Source organism: Ceratotherium simum, chromosome 7, assembly GCF_057802395.1.
Source record: "Ceratotherium simum simum isolate JZ-2026a chromosome 7, ASM5780239v1, whole genome shotgun sequence".
Lineage (NCBI taxonomy): Eukaryota > Metazoa > Chordata > Mammalia > Perissodactyla > Rhinocerotidae > Ceratotherium > Ceratotherium simum.
The window spans coordinates 64,265,431-64,285,040 of record NC_141906.1 but is presented as its reverse complement, the minus strand read 5'-3'; the positions used below and the strand labels follow the sequence as shown (position 1 = coordinate 64,285,040).

General features: G+C 51.1%; 1 protein-coding gene across 4 annotated transcripts in view; it reads right to left on the bottom strand.

The window, feature by feature from the left end:
- Positions 1 to 1,011: 1,011 nt before the first annotated feature.
- NCAM1 (neural cell adhesion molecule 1) overlaps positions 1,012 to 19,610 on the bottom strand; it is a 310,722-nt gene continuing 292,123 nt past the window's right edge. The window contains exons 15-19 of one of the 4 annotated variants that reach the window (XM_014785159.2): positions 16,984 to 17,164; positions 6,115 to 6,322; positions 4,982 to 5,098; positions 3,101 to 3,916; positions 1,012 to 1,642 (exon numbers count right to left, since the gene is read on the bottom strand). In XM_014785159.2, the coding sequence (XP_014640645.1) occupies positions 1,522 to 1,642; positions 3,101 to 3,916; positions 4,982 to 5,098; positions 6,115 to 6,322; positions 16,984 to 17,164 (1,443 nt within the window). In that variant the 3' untranslated portion in view covers positions 1,012 to 1,521. The remainder of the gene's footprint in view (positions 1,643 to 3,100; positions 3,917 to 4,981; positions 5,099 to 6,114; positions 6,323 to 16,983; positions 17,165 to 19,610) is intronic. The other 3 variants (XM_087433699.1, XM_014785163.2, XM_087433701.1) reach the window with 3 other exon arrangements.

The window sequence follows — 19,610 nt, the reverse complement described above, 5'->3', positions numbered from 1 at the left end:
AAAGTAGAATGAGAAAAGAAAGCAAAATTTCTATACAAAGGGCTGGCTTTTCCCTTCTCCCCCCTCCCATCCCCCTTAAAGTTTCTGTATTTTTTCCCCCACTTGGTTTCCAATCCAGGAAAGTTGTGTATGACTCCAGACAGCAGGGTTGTTTGTTTTTTTTTTTTTTTGTTTCCACAAATGCTGCCTAAGGGAACAGAAGGCCGATGTTACTTTACTTCAACAGATTTCCAAAAAAAGACACTAATTCCCTGAAGCACACATGCTCTTCCGCTCAAATCTAGATTCCGGGCTCAAAAGGAAATTGTATGTATATATTTTATTTGGCTTTCTGCAAAAAAGGGGATGTTGGGGGTAAAAATGTGTGTTCACCAAGACCAGCCCCAACTATACAATCTTCTCTGCTTCATTCAACAAAGCCTAAAGAGTCCTTCAAAAGGAAGGACGTGGATGCCTGGGGAGCAGATCCTTTTCACAGAGACAGGCCAGGTGGTGGCTAATCAGAAAGTGGTCTAACCCCCAAGGAAACACACAAAGAACCGAGAACCAAAAAGCAAAACCATTCCAGAATGAGATGGATTTTCACCTGAGTCGCACACAGGCAAAAATTTCAAATCAGACTGGGGGCTGGGGGAGGGGGAGAAGAGCCACTGTAAACAATCATATTTTGTAAAGTTGTCCGGTGCTAAAGCAAGCCTGTGAGGATCCTGCCCACCTCTAGGCAGTATTTGTAACAACAACAAAAAAAGGCCGCTATTTTACATGGACATTTAAACACAACCAAAGTCAAACATTGTCAATTTGTAAACACTGGGAAACAAAGTTGGCAGAAAGGAAAAAAAAAAAAGGAATGAAAAAGAAAAGGAAAGAAAAAGAAATCCAAATACTGCAAATTGAGATCTACCCCCAGAAGCTGCAATTTGGCATTCTTCCTACAAAACAAGAGTCTACGTGGGAATTGAATTCAGCTAGAAAGGGTGACACACTTTGCATACTGAACAAATCACAAAGTGAACAGAAATTATAACTTATTTATGAGGTTTTACAGAGTTCAAACTCGACTGAAAGTATAAAAATAAACTTGGACTTTGTTCATTCGGTTAGTCTTAGTGCCTGGAAGTATTTCTCTGAAACTGGTCTGTGCCAATGGGGCAACACCACGTGTGGTCTTCCTGAACCTAGATTTTTTTTCTGAGCTTCCTAGATTCTTAATTTGGGGTCCTTTTGTTTGATTTTTAAATGGTTTCAGGGAACGGAGTGTCCTAGTTTGGCTGTGGGTTTAACCTTTTTGTCTCATTTTCTTACAAGTGAGTGGGCAACAAAGGAACCCTTTCTATAAACCTACAAAAAGGATATTCCATGTTTATCTGCTTAGTTTTTTTTTAAAGGCAAAAGACACTAGAGGAATGAGATGTGTGTGTTTGTGTGTGTGCGTGTGTGTGTTTGTGTAATATTGGAAATGCTCTGGTGAAGCTGTTGTGTCACTTTTTATTTTGATCTTTGCTCGTTTCTTGTCACCCATCATGCTTTGCTCTCGTTCTCCTTTGTTTGTGTGGCGTCGTTGGGGACCGTCTTGACTTCGGCTGGCGCTGGCTTCGTTTCTGTCTCCTGGGACTCCGACTTTGCTTCTACGGGGCCCTTCCTGCAGAGAATCGGGAAAACAGCACTGAGACCAGGGTCCGCAGTAACTCACCCTTCAGCCAGTCCCTCGGGAGGGGCTCCAGGTAGAGCGCTGGTCTCCAGCCTCGGCTGCACGTCGGAATCACTTGGGACCTCTAAAAATCACTGAGGCCTGGGCCGCACCCCCAGAAATCCTGATTTAATTGGTCTGGACATGGTGACTTTTAAAAGCACCCAAGTGATTCTAATGTGCAGACAAAGTTGAGAGCCACTGAATCAGAGGAATGAGACTTTTCTTGTTCCAGCCCCAACGCAAAGCCAGGCGCTTGGTCTTTACCTGGGGTGGTGGAAGGCGGGGCAGACGAAGCCTTTTCCTCACCCTGATTGGCTGCAGTAGCAGCAGCCCAGCGGGGTATAAATGATGCGTGCTGGGCTGGGCTCCCCAGGACTGACTCCAGGGGGCCTCACTGCAAACCACCTGCTCTTGCCTGTCCCCACCCTCACCTCAACCTGTGTGTTTCATGGTGACGCCTCAATGGTTTGCCTGAGCAGGGTGAGAAAATGCTTTGTCTGCAGAGAGGCTAGTGGGCTGCCATGCTACAGGGGAGGATGAGTGGGGTGAGGGGACAGGGCTATCAGAGTCCTTTTACTTCCTGACTGAGATTCAGGGCTCCTGGGGGGTCCCCTTGCAGCTCTTGGTGGCAGCACTGCACCTTATCTAGGGGCAGACACAGGAGCCTCTATAAAAACCTAGGTCTGACTCCGTCTCCATCAGTCCCAGGAGCAAGAGTCTGGTCTAAGGATGCATTGGGGCAGGCTCAGACCCCAGCCCCAGCTGGAGCTGCTGCTTTTTGGCATCACACTGAAGAAACCTGTGAGCTTAAGGACCTTCCCTTGAACTTGGAGCCCCAACAGTCATTTGGTGTTCGGGAGCTCTGAGTCTTCCCGGCCACTCAAGAGCAGGAGAAGCAAGAGTAGGTGGTGTGTGTGGGGGTGTCTGCTGGGAGAGTGACAGGGCCTTCTCACAGATCCTCTCCCCATGGGCCTTGAGGTCTGCTTCTCTTCTTCCTGCATAATGGTGCTGTTCTGGTGAGGACTCAGCCTGGCACTGGATAACACACTGACTGTCTGTGGCCCCGGGGTGGCTGATAAGGACACCTTGGCCTCCTTAGCTCGCTTCCCAAGCTATGCTCATCAGTGGCCCGACTGCAAGGGCTCCTCCAGGGAAAAGAGAAGCCACTGCTAGGACGATAAGGATGAGACATAATTAACATGGCCTAATTAGTGAGCAGGCAGCTGCTGGCTGGGCCTTGCTGCTGTCCCTGCTCTCTCTGCCTTATCCCAGCCCCTTGGTTGACAGTCGCCTCAGAGAAGCCCTGGATTAGGCTGAAGACACATCTAACAAGGAAGACACAGCACAGCACAAACGCACACCACCACGGGACACAACCCGACGACAGCAGACAAAGAGAGGCCGTACTCGGTCTTTGCTGGTGCAGGCGAAACAGAGCTGTCTGCAGTGGAAGGAGCAAGCTCAGGGGCTTGTCCACTGGCCCCAGCGGCGGGAGCAGGAGAGCCCAGGGCTGCAAAAACATCCTTTGCAAGGTCAATATCTGGGGTCTTGAAGTTCCCTTCGTCCATTTTAAAGTCCTCGCCCTGGGCAGGGTTTGTGGCGCTGACAGAGGCAGCCTCGCTCTTCGGGCTAGCGAGGGCTGTGGCTGCCTCGGTCGGGCTCTTCACTGCGCCGGGCTGGGTGGGCTCAGGGTCCGGGCCTTTGGTGCTGGGAACCTCCTGCTTGGCCTGGGGGGCTTCTGTGGCAGGAGGAGCTGCTACTGCTAGGGGACTGGCTGTCCCAGCGGAGGCAGGGCCTGGTGCAGGGGCTGGCTTGCTCGCCGCAGGGGCCTTGGAGGCCTCCCCAACGCTGGCCGGGGTGCTTGGGCTGAGCACAGCCCCCTGGTTAGCCAGGACACTAGAAGACAAATTGCTGGCAGCAGGGGCTGAGGTGGGGGTGTCGCTCAGGTCAACAAGGGGGGCGACCTTGGGGGCTGAAGCTGGGGGTGGGGAGGAGGTGGTGACGCCAGGTCCCTTGGAAGGGGTGGCCTGGCCAGCGGGCACAGAGTTTGAGTCAGGTGTGGCCGTGGCCGGGGGGGCAATACTGGAGGTCAGAGTGGTGGTCTCACTGGTGGGGCTGTTCTGAGCAGTGGCAAAGGTTTCGGTGATAGTGTCAGAGTTAGCGGTGACGGTGGTGACAGAAGGCAGCATGTCCTCGACAGTGGCTGTGGTGTCAGCAGGCAGCCTGTGGGGAGGACAGGAAGTAGAAGAGAATAGACAATGAAGCTGAGACGAGACAGAGAAGCAGGGGGCCGGGCTGAAGCCAAGGAGGGGGCCATGGGCGGGGCATGCAGTTACGCACAGGCACAGACACAGGCCCACAGAGAAATGCGGATGTTGAGAGGAAGTACATGCCCAGGCGGGCAGAAGAGGAGACAGGAGACGACAGAGAACGTGGCAGTCTAAAAGGGACCTGCTAGCCCTTCCTCCCTGCTGACTGCCCTCCAGCTCTCTGCACAAGGCTCCCTTTCCCTACAGCCCTGCCGGGCTCTTTCTGATCCCTGCCTGCAACTCAACTCAAGGAGAGGCAGCCTTCAGTTCAGCATCCATCACTGCAGGCATCCTAGGCCCCCCGAGCAATTGGGCCCAGCTGCTCTGCAGCCTCCTGGGCAGTGATGGGGGAAGTCAGGAATAAGGCAGCTGATGAGTGCTCCAAATGGCCCCTAGAAGCCGTGACTTCTCCAGCCAGAGATCTTGTGCTTCCATTAAACTCCATTCCTTCAAACAAATAGCACCCGTGATAGCCAGGCGGTCATTACAACCACAGCTGGACATCTTTTCTGACTGAGGGTCCCCGAGATTTCCCAGAACAGGAGGGCCAGGGAGCTTGACCAGGTCCCCAACTTCCCTCACCCTTTTAGAAGGAATGTGGAAACCTAGAATTCTTGGAAATCTTAAATAGAATCTGCTAAGCCTCTCAAAGCTCAGCCTCTCTCATTGAAGTTTTGCCCCATAAGCCATTTTCAGGATGTGTGTGTAACTTGGGAACAGGATTTAGGGACCCCACTTATGCAAGGAGCCCTTTAAGGGCACCCACAGCCACCCAGATAGAACCAAGAATGCCTTCTCTCTAGGGAGAGAGTGGGGTCAGGCATTTCTTAGCCAAGGCATTTCTGGCCAAGGGCTCCAGAATTCTGGCCTGCACAGTTTGGCCGGGAGCTGCGGGTGGAAAGTGCGAGAGGTGTGGGCAGGATGGTGAGGTGGGTGTGGGGCTCTGCTGAGAAGGTGCCAGCCCCTCCCGCCCACGTACTCGGGCTCCGTCAGCGGTGTGGTCTCGTTGGGCTCTGTGTGTTTCCCTCCATCGTGGTTAGGGGTCCGCTCCTCCTCAGTTCGCACCTCCACGATGGGCTCCTTGGACTCATCTTTCCTGTGGAGAAAGTTCCATTGGTTTGATCCCAGGGAGCTGGGGGAGGGAGGGGGCTCCCAGGGAAGCCAGCTACAGCTCAGGAACCGAGGCCTGACCCAAGCCTGGCAGGGTGGGCATCTGGGGCCAGACCCAAGGGCTTGAGCCTCAGCCCCAACTCTTGCGAGCTGTGTGACCTTCAGCATTTGATCTGTTCACCTCTGCCCCCATTTCCTCATCTGTGAAATGGGGCAAAGAACAGCCTCCATCTCACCTGGCTGTTATGAACATTAACCGAGATAATGAATGTACAGTGCTTAGCACAGTGCCTGGCACAGATAAGTGCTCATGTAATCTGTATTTATATACATGTAAGCATGTACACGTATATGTACATGTATGTATACGTATACATATATACAATGCTTGGCACGTGGTGCTAACAACTTATTTCCTCACTCTATCCTTTCTTGCCTTGCTCTAGCTCTGCCCCGCCCAGTGACAGTCTGCAAAGGCTCCTGCTAATTGGATCAGGATCTGTTCTCCAGAGATGCTGGAGGGGAGGGCATCTGGATTGTCAGCTCCAGAAGGACAGGAATTTCATCCATTTCATTCACTGCTGTACCCTGTGCCTGGGAAGACTGCCTTGCCCACAGTAGCTGTGTGGATAAATAGCTGTAGAGCAATGTATGAATGAACAAGTGAATACATGAATGAATGACAGCAAGGCAGGTGTGTCTCTCAAATGCTGGCCCCTCCATGGCAGATCCCCTCCAGGCTTAGCTCTGACAATTCCCCTCATTTGTACCTAGGCAGGGATTTTCAAACTTCTGTGAGATTCTAATACACTAGATGTGGGGTTGGGCCTGAGAGTCTGCTTTTCAAACAGGCACCCCCAAAGACCATGCTGTGAGAAACATTTCTCGAATGCTTTTTCCCCCTTGGGGCTTCCAAATGGGGAAACTGAAGGGGCTCAGTTGCTGGGCCCCTGGGCTGGGACAGAGCCCAGACCTCAGCAGGGCGGGCAGGTCTGCACTCACGAGAAGGCGGCTTTGCCCTCCTCCATGTCCTTGCCCTTGGCTCCAGGCCCGGCTTTTCCGCACAGGTTGACGGCGATGCACATGAGCAGGCCACACTTGTTCAGGAAGTAGCAGGTAATGTCCACAACCACCAGGAGCAGGACAAAGATGACGATGAGGATGCCCACGATGGCCCCGGTGCTCAGGCCTGATGTGGGGCTGCCATTGGCTTGAGTGGGAGAGAGAGAGAGAGATGGCTGGTGGTTAACACACTGAGAGGCAGACCGCTGGACTCTGCAGAGCTACAGCCCCTGGGGGTGGGGTGGGGCCCACAGGACAAAGTCATGGCATTTGTGTCCAGAGTGGCACCTTCCCTGGGGCCTTTCTATGCCCAGGTGTTGAGACAACAGGGTATCTTTATATCTTCAAGAGGAAGGGAAGGCAGCCTCATCTCATAGACCAGGGGACACGGGCACGAGGCCCCCACAAGTCAGGATGAGAGCAGTGACTGGGAGCCATGTCTCCATCGCTGCCCTCCCTCCCCCAGACCCACGCTCAGCTGATCTCCCGTGAGCCCTGGGAGCAGGTGGGCAGGCAGTGGTCACTGGTTTCAGGCTGGGCTTTGGCTCCTGGGAGTAGTCAGGGACAGGGTCCCAAAAGGTGTGGCAGAGGATTCCCAGGGCTTCCGTTGGGCTTGCGGTGATGTCAGGGACAAGAGGATACTCAATACACTATCCTGCTCCCTCTCCCCCTCTTTAGGAACAGCTCCAGAGGGTCACGACATTGGACCACACTGGCTGCATGGTTTACCCTTCTTCACTGCACCCAGGAAGACAAATGAAGCCCACTTACTTTGGAGACATGGAGGCCTCCCAGGCTTGGTGGGCAAGGTGAAAGTTCTGGGAATACTCACCTTCTGGGAGTCAGGCACACTTGGATCAGACTTCAGGAAAATCAGCAGACTCACCCAGAGACACACACTCGCATGGACAGGCACACTCACACTCAGGACAAAGGTCCACCACTGATGGACACACATCCTCACATTCAAGCAGTACCCAGCACCCCCGTTCTGGTTGGGCTTACTTTGAATGACTCAACCCCTGTGTCTTACCCTCTGGTGTCCACCTGCAATCCCCCCAGGGCCCTGGGCTATTGATGGTATCACAGAAGGACCTCAGCTCGGCTCCCTGGGCCCCCTCATGATTGATGTTAGTTGCCTGAGGTGGACCCACTGACCGCTTGGTGTTTCCCACCAGTGTCTGGGAGACAAGTGGTCATGCTGCAGGAAGCAAGAACCCATGTGGAGCCCTGCCTATAAGCCAATGTGGAAACAATGACCCCAGACTGAAATACAGGCACTTCACTCATTTTTCTTCTTCTGGAAGGATAGAGTTTCAGAACTGGCAGCCCCACCCCACCACCAGACCTTGTCTGAAGCTTCCTGTGCCTACAGGACCCACTGGGATCACCCAGGTCTGTTGAGTGGAGGCAGGAACTGTGGCCAACACTATCTGGGTCTCACTATGCCTTTGCTGAGCGCCAGGCAAGCCCAGTGGGCTGCCAGCCACGTATCATGCCAGATAATGCAAGGACCATGTGACCCGAGGTAGCGGGTGCCATGCATGGGCCACATGTTCTTCTTTGTTCCTGCAGTCTGTTCCTGGGCGCACTCCTCTGTCTGGCCCAGGGGTCCGTGCTCAGGCGCTGCAGAGCTTCCTTAGCGGCAGTCCCACTCTGCTGGTCCATATTTCAAACTTCAATTTCGGGTACGGGCCACCAGCCCTGCTCGCCAGAGATGACCACTCACAACCTAATTCCCAGCACCCAGGGCGCAGCTGGACCTGAGCTGGAGGAGACTCCCATGCTCTCGGATGTTTTTGGCCCCTTTGGGACCTGGGTCTTGCTTCCCAGCCTTTGCTCCTCAGGCTGTCTGGCTGGTCCCTTCTAACCTTGCACTAAAGATCCCAGCCCCTTCCCCAGGAAGACCCAGAGACTGGCAAAGGGCTCTGTGCTCGGAGGACCCAGCTCTGGCCAGCATGTCTGTGGGCTTTGGCAGCAGGAAACTGGTCCCTCGCCTCCGCGGTCAGCTAGAGAGGGTCTTTTCCTAGCAGCTCGCTGAAGCAGAACAAAGCCATCCACTCTACTTCCCCGTGGTCCTCACGCATTCCACCCACATAAGCAAAGAGAGCAGTGCAAGCCTTCCTGATCTTCAGAGTTCCAAAGCTGTTTCCCTGAATGAGAAGAAATATCAGCCTTGGGCTTTCTCTTCATCCTATGACACTGGTCTGGAAGCCACTGCAGTTTCCTGACAACAGTACCTGACAGGGGTTAAGTGCCTACTTCCTGAAGAAGGCGACTAAAATATTTTTGTTGGGGAGAATGTCTGTATTTTTGGACTCAATGGTACTAACTCTACTTTCAGAGATTTATACATAAATATGGTTTCGGGGACTAATCACATCTCTAAAGGGGAAAAATAAACCACTGCAAAGCTGCTCTGTGCGTGTGCGAGGCAGCAGCAGGTGCCCAACTGGTCCTCTGGGCTCACCAGACCCAGCTGGAAGGCTGTGCTGGTTCTTTTTTTTTTATTTCTTTCTTCCTTTTTTCCCAAAGCCCCAGCAGATAGCCGTATGTCACAGCTGCACATCCTTCCAGTTGCACATCCTTCCAGTGGCTGCACTTGGGACGCGGCCTCAGCATGGCCGGAGAAGCGGCGCGTCGGTGCGCGCCCGGGATCCGAACCCGGGCCGCCAGCAGCGGAGCGCGCGCACTTAACCGCCAAGCTACGGCGCCGGCCCAACTGTGCTGGTTCTGAAGGCTAACACCATGAGCATGTTCTGGGAATGGGCAGGAGGGCAAACACTGACTGTGACATAAAACAGAAAGTAGGGCAGTGGGCTTCCCTTTCATTGGATATAAAATTCCAATTCTTTCTCCTGGCCTAAAAGGCCCTCCATGTACTGCGGATCTCCCACTCTGACTGTCACCACTCCTGGCACTGACCCCCCACCCCCCATCCCTGTGCTCCATCCAGGTGGGCCTTCGTTCCACCTGCTGAACACACCCAGCCCGATCCTGCCTCAGGGCCTTGCTGATCCCTTGCCTGGAACACTCCAGCCCCATCACCGCATGCGTAGCTCTTTGTTGTCCTGCAGGCCTCAGCTCAAATGTCACCTTCTTGGAGAGGCCCCCAGCCCCTGATTTTTTATCTAGTGAGGCGCCTCTACCCCAAATCCACCACATTACCTGTTTTACTCTCTTCTTACCACTATCTGCCATTTTCTGTTCATTTACATGCTTTTTATCTGGCTGCCCCCTCTAGAATGTCCTAGCAGGTACCCTGTCTATCTTACGTCTCCCCACCATCTAGACAACCTGACTCAGATGAAATGTTCAAAGAATGTTTGTTGAACAAATGAACAGGTGTTCAGTCTGGAGATGAGAGCGCTGTCTCCAGATATTTAAAGAGGTGTCGTGAGGAGGAAGAAGTAGTCTTATTCGGTATCGCCAATGGATGGCAACTATGGGGGTGGGAAGCAGATTTCAGCTCTATATGAGAAAGAACTAACAGAGCTACTCAAATGTAGTGTGAGCTGCCTTGGCAGGTGAGCTCCCTTTGGCTGCAGGCATTCAAGCAGAGGCTGGACAACCCCTTGGCAGGGATGCTGTAATGCCCTGGACGAGGTTCCTGCACCGGGCAGGGCCTGGGATGGAGGATGTCTTCTTCAGCCATAAAAGCCTGTCATCCTACAGTACCCAGCATGTGGTACCAATTCCCTAATGTCAAGCTCCTCCAGAGTATGTAGTGGGAAGGGCTTTTTCCCAGAAGACTAGAGCGCTCAGCAGGTCCCATATTTATTCACTGATTCTTGTGATTTTATTTTTACATCAAAAATAAATACATTTTAGTGTAATGTTTTTCTACTTGCAGCAGAATTCATGGGGTGCTTTGTTAAAAATTCAGATTCTAGGGCTCCCCATTTCTACTGAATCAGAATCTCTGGAGGTGAGGCTTAGGAGTCAGGATTTGATCGGGCACCCAGGAGATCCTTATGCATACTAAAGTCTGAGGACCACTGTTTCCAGGTCTTCTGGTCCCTGCATTATAACGGATAACAGCTGTTCCTATGACTCACCACCCAAGGAGGAGCTGTGGAGCCTCACCTGGTGGCCTGGACCTAACTGATGTACTGGATGGATGAAGAGAAAGCAAAGACTATCCCCAAAGGAAAAGAGACCACCCAGTTCACTACTAAGAGTCTAGACTGCAGAGGAAGTGAAGTGCTCCTCAAGCTGGAGAAAGAGTGTGTGCAGCGTTCACAAAAAGAAGCTGTAAACAAGGGAAACACCAGGATATAGAGGAAAGGATATTCAAGTCAAGCCAACACTCATTATCTCTCAGTGGATGCTACCGAATTGTTTAGTCTAGGAAGGTGAGAAGGACAAAGGTTATCTCCTGCATCTCATGCAACATTTTACAAAAGGAAGAAGGAAAAACCTTCCGGGGTCTATCTTTGCATGATCTTCCCCCTGACCTCCTTGTCTAACTGGCCTGCACACCTGCATGCAAAGAATGCTTCTTGGGAGCAGTTCCTCCATAACCTCCAGGGTCAGAGCTGCCCTAAACAGTGAGGCTGCGAAGCTGCGGATGTCCCTCTTCTGTGGTTCCTGGCGTGGGAGAGGTTGGCACTGAACAGGAAGCTGGCTTGCCCAAAGACTGAGACCTACATATGCCTACTGTCTTAACTGCCTCAAAATGGGAATATGGGTCCCACATTTTACAGATGCCCAGGTAGGCCTGAGTTATTGTGCCACGGATCTTGGTGCAGCAGAAGTGCCCCCTCCCTCCTATGACTCAGAACCGCTGAGCTGGGGTTCTGGTTCACTCAGAAAGTCCTTACACTGCTGCTTGCTCCTTCTTGGAATCTGCTCAACAGATGGTGGGTGTCCAACTAAGTGTGATTACCAACAGAATAGGACTTGCCAACGAGAATCTTCTCTCAGGTTCTCTCTATCACAAGGTCACTCTGTGCAGCCTCTGTTATGAGTTTTAAAGGGAGCTGCGAGACCAGAGACCTTGCTAGAGTTGTGTATCTGGTGGCCCAGAGTGTGCCCCTGACCCCAAAGTGATCACCTCCCAGTTCTGCAAAGGCACTTTGCCCTCTTCCTGCCTGCTGGGAACTAGGAAAGTCCAAGGAGGCAATGACCCACAACAGCTCTTAGGATCCTGAGAAAAACAGATAGCTCTTCATTAGGGAAGTATTTCTTTTGCTAGAACTCCACTCAGCAGGCTACAAGTTTGGGGTACAATTTAAACGGCTCCGTGGGGTAATCAAAGCCAGCCCTGGTGGTCTGGTAGTTAAGATTTGGGGCTGTCATCACTGCAGCCCGGGTTCGTTTCTCAGTCAGGGAACCGCACCACCCATCTGTCGGTTGTCATACTGCGGTGGCTGCATGTTGCTGTTTTGCTGAAAGCTATGCCACCGGTATTTTAAATACCAGCAGGGTCACTCGTAGTGGACAGGTTTCAAAGGAGCTTCCAGACTCAGACAGACTAGGAAGAATGACCTGCCTACCCACTTCTGAAAAAATTGTCCATGAAAACCCTGTGAATAGCAGTGGAGCACTGTCTGATATAGCGCCGGAAGGTGAGAGGATGGTGCAAAAAGACCGGGCAGGGTTCTGCTCTGCCGTCCACAGGATCGCTAGGAGTTAGAATCCACTCGAGGGCACTAACAACAACTGGGGTAACCAAAGTCATCCAGGTACACGTGAGGCGGAGTGAGAGGACTTTTGACAGTTTGTAGGACACACTATCAAAGAAAATCAAAACACGCCAGTGAGTTCACATGAACTGTTATTTCCTTTAATAATGCACAGGTGTAAACTTCATAAAGGCCTCGCTGATTATCTACACAACAATGTTAGCATTCTTATTAGTAGAAAAACATGATCCAAACCTGCCATATAAATATTCCAAAAATGAGCAGAGAAACCCCGTAGCATGTGGAGCGTGGGCAGCACAGATACAGAGCACGGGGGCGGCTGAGCTGGGTGGTGAGTGCTCACTCTTGCAGGGGTCTCTAAGGGCCACTATCTCAGGGATTCCTGTAGGGTAGGGGGCTGCAGCTATCACTGAGAACTCTGTCCAGTGGGAGTGGTTGTGCCCTAATCCTGTCTCCTGAAGGGCATCCCATTACAAACCATGGGTCCACTCTCTGAATGGGCCCACTGCAATGATCCCAAAGTTGCTTCAGCTGAGGCCTGCCTGGCCCTGGGGACAGGGCCATGTCAAACTTCCCCATACTTTGGGTCAGATCTCCAAAGAGTTCCTTCAGAAACACTGACACTGTCCCAAACCTATGGGTGGGCCTGGGACCAGGGTAGGGCAGACCCCTTTGATGGGCCCTCCTGGGCGAACATACGACTTCTGCCCAAGATGACATAAAGAGCATGCTGGGAGCCAGGAGGACAGTGATGGGTCACCTGCATGAGGACCAATCTCTAACTCCCTTAGCCTCCCTACAGCTCTCGCTAATTGACCTGGGATTCTCATGCCAGGCCCAGAGGCACCATGTGCCTGTCCTCATCACTCTCGTGCCTGAGAACCATGTCTTCTTCTGCTGCCCTGGCATGAAGGGAGGTCAGGGACCCGGGGGAGAGGTCTGCCGTGGGGCTGGAGGCAGATGGGGCTGGGGCGAGAGGCACTACCTAACCTGAGCTGTTGGGGAGTGTGTGGCCTTCTAGTGTCTGCACGGGAGCCTCTAACTGTGAGTGCTGGGGACAGGGGCCTGTGCCAACCCAGCTCTGCCCCGCAGACCACGGGATCATTTGGATTCCAAAGGGAAAGGCTAGCTTTTGAACATTAAACAATAACAACAGAATTAAAAAATGAAGAAACCAAAAAGAACAAAAATCAAACTTCTGTGGAGATGCTTACAGATGAGATATGTAGAATGATATGCGACCACAATGGAGGGAGGGAGTTTTTATTCAGTAGAAGGTCCATCCCCAAGCACACACACTGATGTTACTGAGCAGGACTCCCCTGAGTCTCCATGTAGGACTTTAGCAAACACACTTCCACTCCTGGGCAGGTGGGGAGGTGTACTCCCCAAGAGCAGAGAGGAGTAGCTGGCTTTCACCAGAGTTTTAAAAATGTCACTAAAGCCACTGATCAATAGGGGGGTGGGGCCATTGGGAAGAATGATAGGCTGATTGAGTCTCAATTTACAGACATTCCAGGATGGGCAGTCTGGGAGTGGCCTGTCCCCCCAGTTCCACTCTGAGCGTGTATGGGGATGGTCTGGGACGCACAGCTGGCTCACAGTGGATGCTCCCAACCTGAAGGAGGGGCGCTTATGTGATAACGTGGGTCCCTGTTGGACCACAACCCCCGAGACATGAGGCTCTGTGCTGATCTGCAGCCACGCAGCAGGTGTCACTCTGTTTGGGAGATGCGCCTCATAAAGCTGCCAGGTGTTGGGCACATCACAGGTGGGCCTTGTTGACAGAGCCAGCATCAGGTGTCAGTTATAACACCAGGACCAAAGCACCTCCCAGAACGTTTGATCAGCCCCAGAAAATACCCAACAAATCCAATGTCTTTCACTGTAGGGGCAACATGTTGACTTAATTTGCCCATCATGTCAGCAAAATGCTCAGGTGAATCACAGTGGTCTGGCTCCCTTCCCACGGGCACTTAAATGTAAGCAATGCCAACTACTTATTGTGGTGCAGAGGAGGAGCACGGGGTTAGAATGGGGGCACGTGGTGATTTTAACAATCTGATGCAAGCTTTAGAAGGTACTCAGAAATCCTCTCCTGCTACATCATTTTCAGATAAGAACAAAAAAATGCCACAAGTAGCAGATACGTGGAAACTTCTCTGTAAACCTAGCATAATGCTTTTTTTTTAAATAGTGTTTAAAGAAAAGAGCTCTCAGTTATTTTTGCACTGCCATGAAAAAGGGGGCAAACTCCTTACGGAGTGGCACGAAGGTATCTGTGAATGGGAATATGTCTGGAGGTCCAGCTTTTTCCAATGGCCAAGCCTTCCTCTTTCACATACAGTGCTCGGTGGCACGGCTGTGGCAGTCCTGACAGCTTCTTCCAAAGGGGGCACTGATCATTCTCATAGGAGCTGGGCTTTTAAGCAAATTTAATATTTTTGTGTTCAGGTTCCTAACAGAGCAAGAGAAGAGTCACTGCAGAGAAAAGCAATGAGACAAAGGTGTAGGACGCGGAGGAGCCTCCCAAGGTCGCTGCAGGTGCCAAGCAATGGGTCCCAAGAGAGAATGTGGTTGTTTAAAAACAAATGTGGCAGTGGGGATGTCCCAGTGACGTCCAAGGTGATATGTGTGACGACAGACACAGGAAGGGGAGCGGGGAGAAGGAAAGAGAAGGTAGAGACAGAGACAGAGAAAAAAATAGATAAAAAGAAAAAAAAATTAGGTCAAATATAGAAAACACAAGAATCAAAGGTTAATTCAACTTAGTAAATCAAACTGACAAAGGTTAGAGAAGAGTTCATTGCGGTATTATCACCATCAGGCCAGTTCCGAAGCTCAGCAAGGCCAGAAGCAGCACAGCAGGGTGAATTGAGGGGTTAGGGATCAGCGAGCAAATGAAATTAAAGTGAGAGAACAGAAGCCTCCACAGTGGGATACAAGACTTCGATTAGGAGAGTGTTACTTTTGACTAAGGTGAGGCCTCGTAGACACAGTCAACGAGGCTACTCGTAGCCTTCTAGCCTCGAGAGTTGTCTACACGTAGTGGTAGAGATGCATTTGATCCCCGCACTACGTGTAGCAAACTGTGCACAGGGATGGGGACTTCCCTTTTAGCGATAAATCAGACTCTTCTCCTGACTGCACAATCCCCCATCTGCAGTGCTGTTATGGAGAATCTAGTTCTGTGCCCCTCACCTTCTACCACCCCACTGACCACAGAATTCCAGCACAAACATACATCCTGTAATTCAGAGGTTTTATTCTCTGGTCCCAGCACAACGGCCAGGAAATCCCACCAAGCACAGAGTGACCTTCTTCTAAGACCTGTACAATGGAGCCCCAGAGCCCTCGTGGGCGAGGTGACCCCCCAACCTTCTCCCGGCTAACAGGGCACCTGGGAGATTAACAAGAAGGACTCTGACATCTCCAGTGGGCATGACTCTGGAGGATAAGGTCTTCCCAGAATTTCTGTATTTGACACACAGTGCCCCCAACTTCTCCCACCTCAGAAGCTGATGCTGCTGGCAGCACCCAGCATGTGAACACAGCACATCCAAGCAACCTGCCTATGGAGTCTTATCCCAGGAAACACATGCCATCAGGAATCTGTCTCACTGCAAAGGGATTACTCAAGCTTCTCACTCTCCCAGCTCCCAAGAGTCCCATAAAGGCCGGCAGATCTGGACACTCACACCAGACTGTCGATTTCAAGGAAAAACTGGCCAAAGAATGCAGAGAAAGAAGGGGCAGAGAACAGACAGGGCCACCACTTTTTGGAGGTTCTATTAAGCAGTAATGAGAACATTTCTTGCAGCCAAACCCGGGCGCCTTGCCTTCATCGCTGACCATTAAAGCAGTGTCTGCAGAGACATGCCCATCCCAGCATGCGCTAAGAGGCTCCCTGATGATGCAGAGGGGAGGACCAATCGACGCTTCTGATCTATAGCTTAAAACCCATCTGCGAACACTCCCTGGAGGCCCCCACACGTCTCTCAGACACACATTCACACACAGCCAACCGTCGGGAACCACACACTGGTCTCATTTTTTTGCTTGACTAACCCACTTTCACACTGACCCACTTTCAGAGCCCTGTGTCGTAGGCAGCCTTGGTCCTTTCTGGCCTCTCTCCCGCTGGCAGGAGCAATCATGACAACTGAGCTGAGAGCCAGGGCAAGGACTACAGACAGGACAGGCATGACGGGGGCCAGACCAAGGCCACCAGAGACTGGATATCTTCCTTCCATATTTGAACACAGCAGAGAGTTTAGGGGACCCCCTCAAACAGGCTGCTGCTATATGTTCTATGCCCACCTCTCCTGCCTCTGGTTGGCATTTGGCTGGTCTGGAAAAGCAGAGAGTGATGTTGAAGATCTCTTTCTGCTCTGAGGGATTTGGTCAATGAGGAGACTGGCCGTGAGCAGCAAGGTGGCTGGGCCAGAAAGCAGAACTCTCACTTTATTCCCACACTTGAGTTGGTTCTGGATCCCAAGAGATGGATCTACATCTCCGAGGAGAACTGCTCCCATCATGGTCTCTAGCAGACTGGAGTGCCTTTCATGGATGGGGTTTTCAAGCATCCACTTTCTCCACTTGTTCTGTTTCAAGTGGTTCAATTTAATCTTTGTTTCAATTGAGAGGCTCTTGGCAGATAGGATTTTTAACTAAGTGGGCACCATCTCTTCCTTCACTTGGGGGTCCCCACAGAGAAGAGATTTGGACCATGGTTGTGCAGGTAAGCAAGCATCAGATAGAAAGCGCTTAAAAACAGTTATGTGGTCCTTGTATGAAATGGTAGATGGCAGATAAGGTCTCAAAAAGGATCCTTACTCAACCAGCTTCCAAAGCTTGGCTGGAGCTGGGGCTTTTCCCATCTGAGGGGTCCCATGGACTGGCTTAGCATCAGTCCTTCAAGGCCGAATGACACAGGACCTTCTCCCCAGGATGCTTGGCCAAGCCTTCCTGGGGGTCCAGTACATCTCAACCCACTGCACAAATAGGTACAAAGCAAAACTAAGCTTTGCATGGGCAACCAATCATGAGGATGGCTGTAAGCAAGCAAGTTGTCAGGGGTTGTTCAGGCACATTAGGAGGTGCAGCACTTGTGCATTAATTCAAAGCGGGTAACTCACAGAAAGCAGAGGCGCACTCATACCTGGGATGGCTGTGGGCTGGGCCGAGGTCCTGAACACAAAATGAGCCGCCTTGGACTTTCCCTGCTGGTTCTCAGCCACCACGTAGACCTCATACTCAGCGTTCCACTCCAGGGACTTGAGCATGACGTGGTCACTGCCAGATGGAAGCCTGATCTCTGGTTTCCACTCGGAGGACAGCTTCTAGGAGAAACCGGTAAGAAAGACACAAGACACCAGGAAGCTTTAGATGAAAATGCTGGTAAGACCAACTAGCAGTAAGAACTTAAGGGAGTCAATAACTAAGGCACCAGTAACTATTGTTATTTGCACCAATAACTATTGGTGCAAAATAACAAAAAATAAAAACCAGTGATAGGACATGGTCTTTATTCCTTACCAGCCTGAAAAATCCTAGGGATTATGCAGGTCAGGAGGTCAACCTTGCATGTTTGCAAATACAAACAGTGGCAGATGCCAGGGTGGCATGGGGCCAGCCCTTCAATGACCTGTCCCATCACCTTGAGGGCACACAGGGGCTCAAGCACCACCTCTGTCCCCCAAGCTACACTCTGGAATGTGGGGCATATAACAACATAAGGACGTCCTAGAAGAGTACTAAACAGCAATGTTTCCTGTCCTGTTTCAGATTGTTGCTCATACTCAGGTGTGTGTCTCACCTCCCCGACACAGGAACACTGCATGGATTCCACTTTTATTAAAAATAAAAACTATCATTTATTGAGCAGCTACCATTCATCGGGCACTGCACCAGGCACTGCACACACATTTTCTCCTTGTACCCTGCAATAAGCCTGTGAGTGGTTTTGTCAGGCCCTTACTAAACCTGATGACGGGGAAGTGAGAGAGAGGTTAGATGACTTCCCAAAGCCACACAGGTAGTCAAGGTTGGGGCCAAGTGCATCTGGGCCCAAAGCTCTGACTTTCCTTCTCACAGTAGGGAGCTCAGCAAACATCTGTTGAACTGAACTGGATTTTCTATTCCATGCAGTGAAACCTGGTCTCTACAACTGGAGCTGAAGGCATCTCGGGTGTGAATTGTGCTGTCAGGTGCAACGTTGGATGCTCAGAGTACCCACAGGGAGTGGTACACTCGCCTTAGCAGAGCTCTGCCCAGTGCCTAATTCAGGCATGAAGCTGGACTTACAGGTGCCCCTTTTTTCTCATCAAATGTTCTTTCCAGTTACATTCTACACATTCGCCAATGTGTCTGTTCTGGGTGGGAGTTTACAAAGCCATCATTAGGTGACCACTTCCCTAACACAACAGTAGTGGAAGGAGGTTTGAAGGCTTCCTGAGAAATCTTCAGATGGTTTCACAATGGTACAGCCCACCTCTCTTTTCCACAAGCCATATGAGAGGTGTATGCTGGGCACCCAAGAGGCTTGACCAATCTTAACTGAATGATGGGCTGCTCCTCAGAAGAGCACAACATGCTGACAGTGTCACCTGGATGGTGGTCTAGCCCATGGCTGAGGCTGGAGGAAGAGTTCTGTCACAGTAAAGCCGGCCATTTTGCCTGGAAGATCCCAGGCAAAATGATTTGTACCAGCCCAAAGACATGCCTTTAGGAATGTGACAGGGCTCAAGTCATGGCCATGACTATTTTGGGGAAGTGCTAGAGGGGAACGTTAGTTTCCTTAGAGTCTAACCAGGAAACTGGGCCATGTTATGAGTTAGCCTGTGCGTATGTCACCACATGGCCCCATTTTAATTTAAAACAAAGAAATTCAGCTATCTTTTCCCTTCTTTGTCTGAAAGCTTCTTTCCTTGACATATATCATTACAAAAGAGACAACCAGAATACAAAGCAAATATTTAATAAAGCCAATATTATGTTATGTAATATATATTAATAACAATATCTAGCAAACATTCAGTTTTTGAAGTGGAAGAGACAGGACGGTTAAGGTTGTTGAAATCTAACATATCTCAGAGTCTTTCCCCAGCTGCCTTTTTAACGCAGACTTGCCTGGCACAGCCACAAAGGCTCTTCTGGAAAACTGAGCTCTGAGGTGGCCTTGTACGGGAGGTATTTCCAGCCCTAGCTGGCATCTTAGCAGTAACCATTATAGTTACCATGTATAGAGGTTTCCAAGGGTCAGGCACATTTCAGGTTCTTTGCATATATTACAACTAATCTTTACAACAACTCGATAAACTATTTCATTTCTATTTTATAGATGGAGAAATGGAGGTTTTAGAAGACTGGGTGACCTATTCAGGTCCCATGCTGGTAAGTGGTAAAGCTGGAATTGGACCCCATGTCTGTCTGGGCCACATCAGCATAACAACGGCCAGAGGCATCCACCCTATACATCGACTGCTTCCCGTGGGCTGTGCAGGGCCACCTGCCCAGTCCTTGCATCCTACTCCACAGCAAGGAAGCTGTCACAGTGATGCCTCAGGGCTGGGCCTGAGGGAAGTCAACTGAGGTTCTTCCTCCCATGTCAGGCTCATGCCTGGCTTTACATTTAAGTGGGAAAGGCCTGAGTGGAAGGACAGGTCTGCCCACCAGCTGAGAATTGTGCCTGGGAGGACCCTGCTGTACTGACTTTCCATAAGCCTAACCAGGTAAGGGCTCATCTAGCACTTCACTGGGGCTGAACAAAAGGCAGAGAGGGAGTAA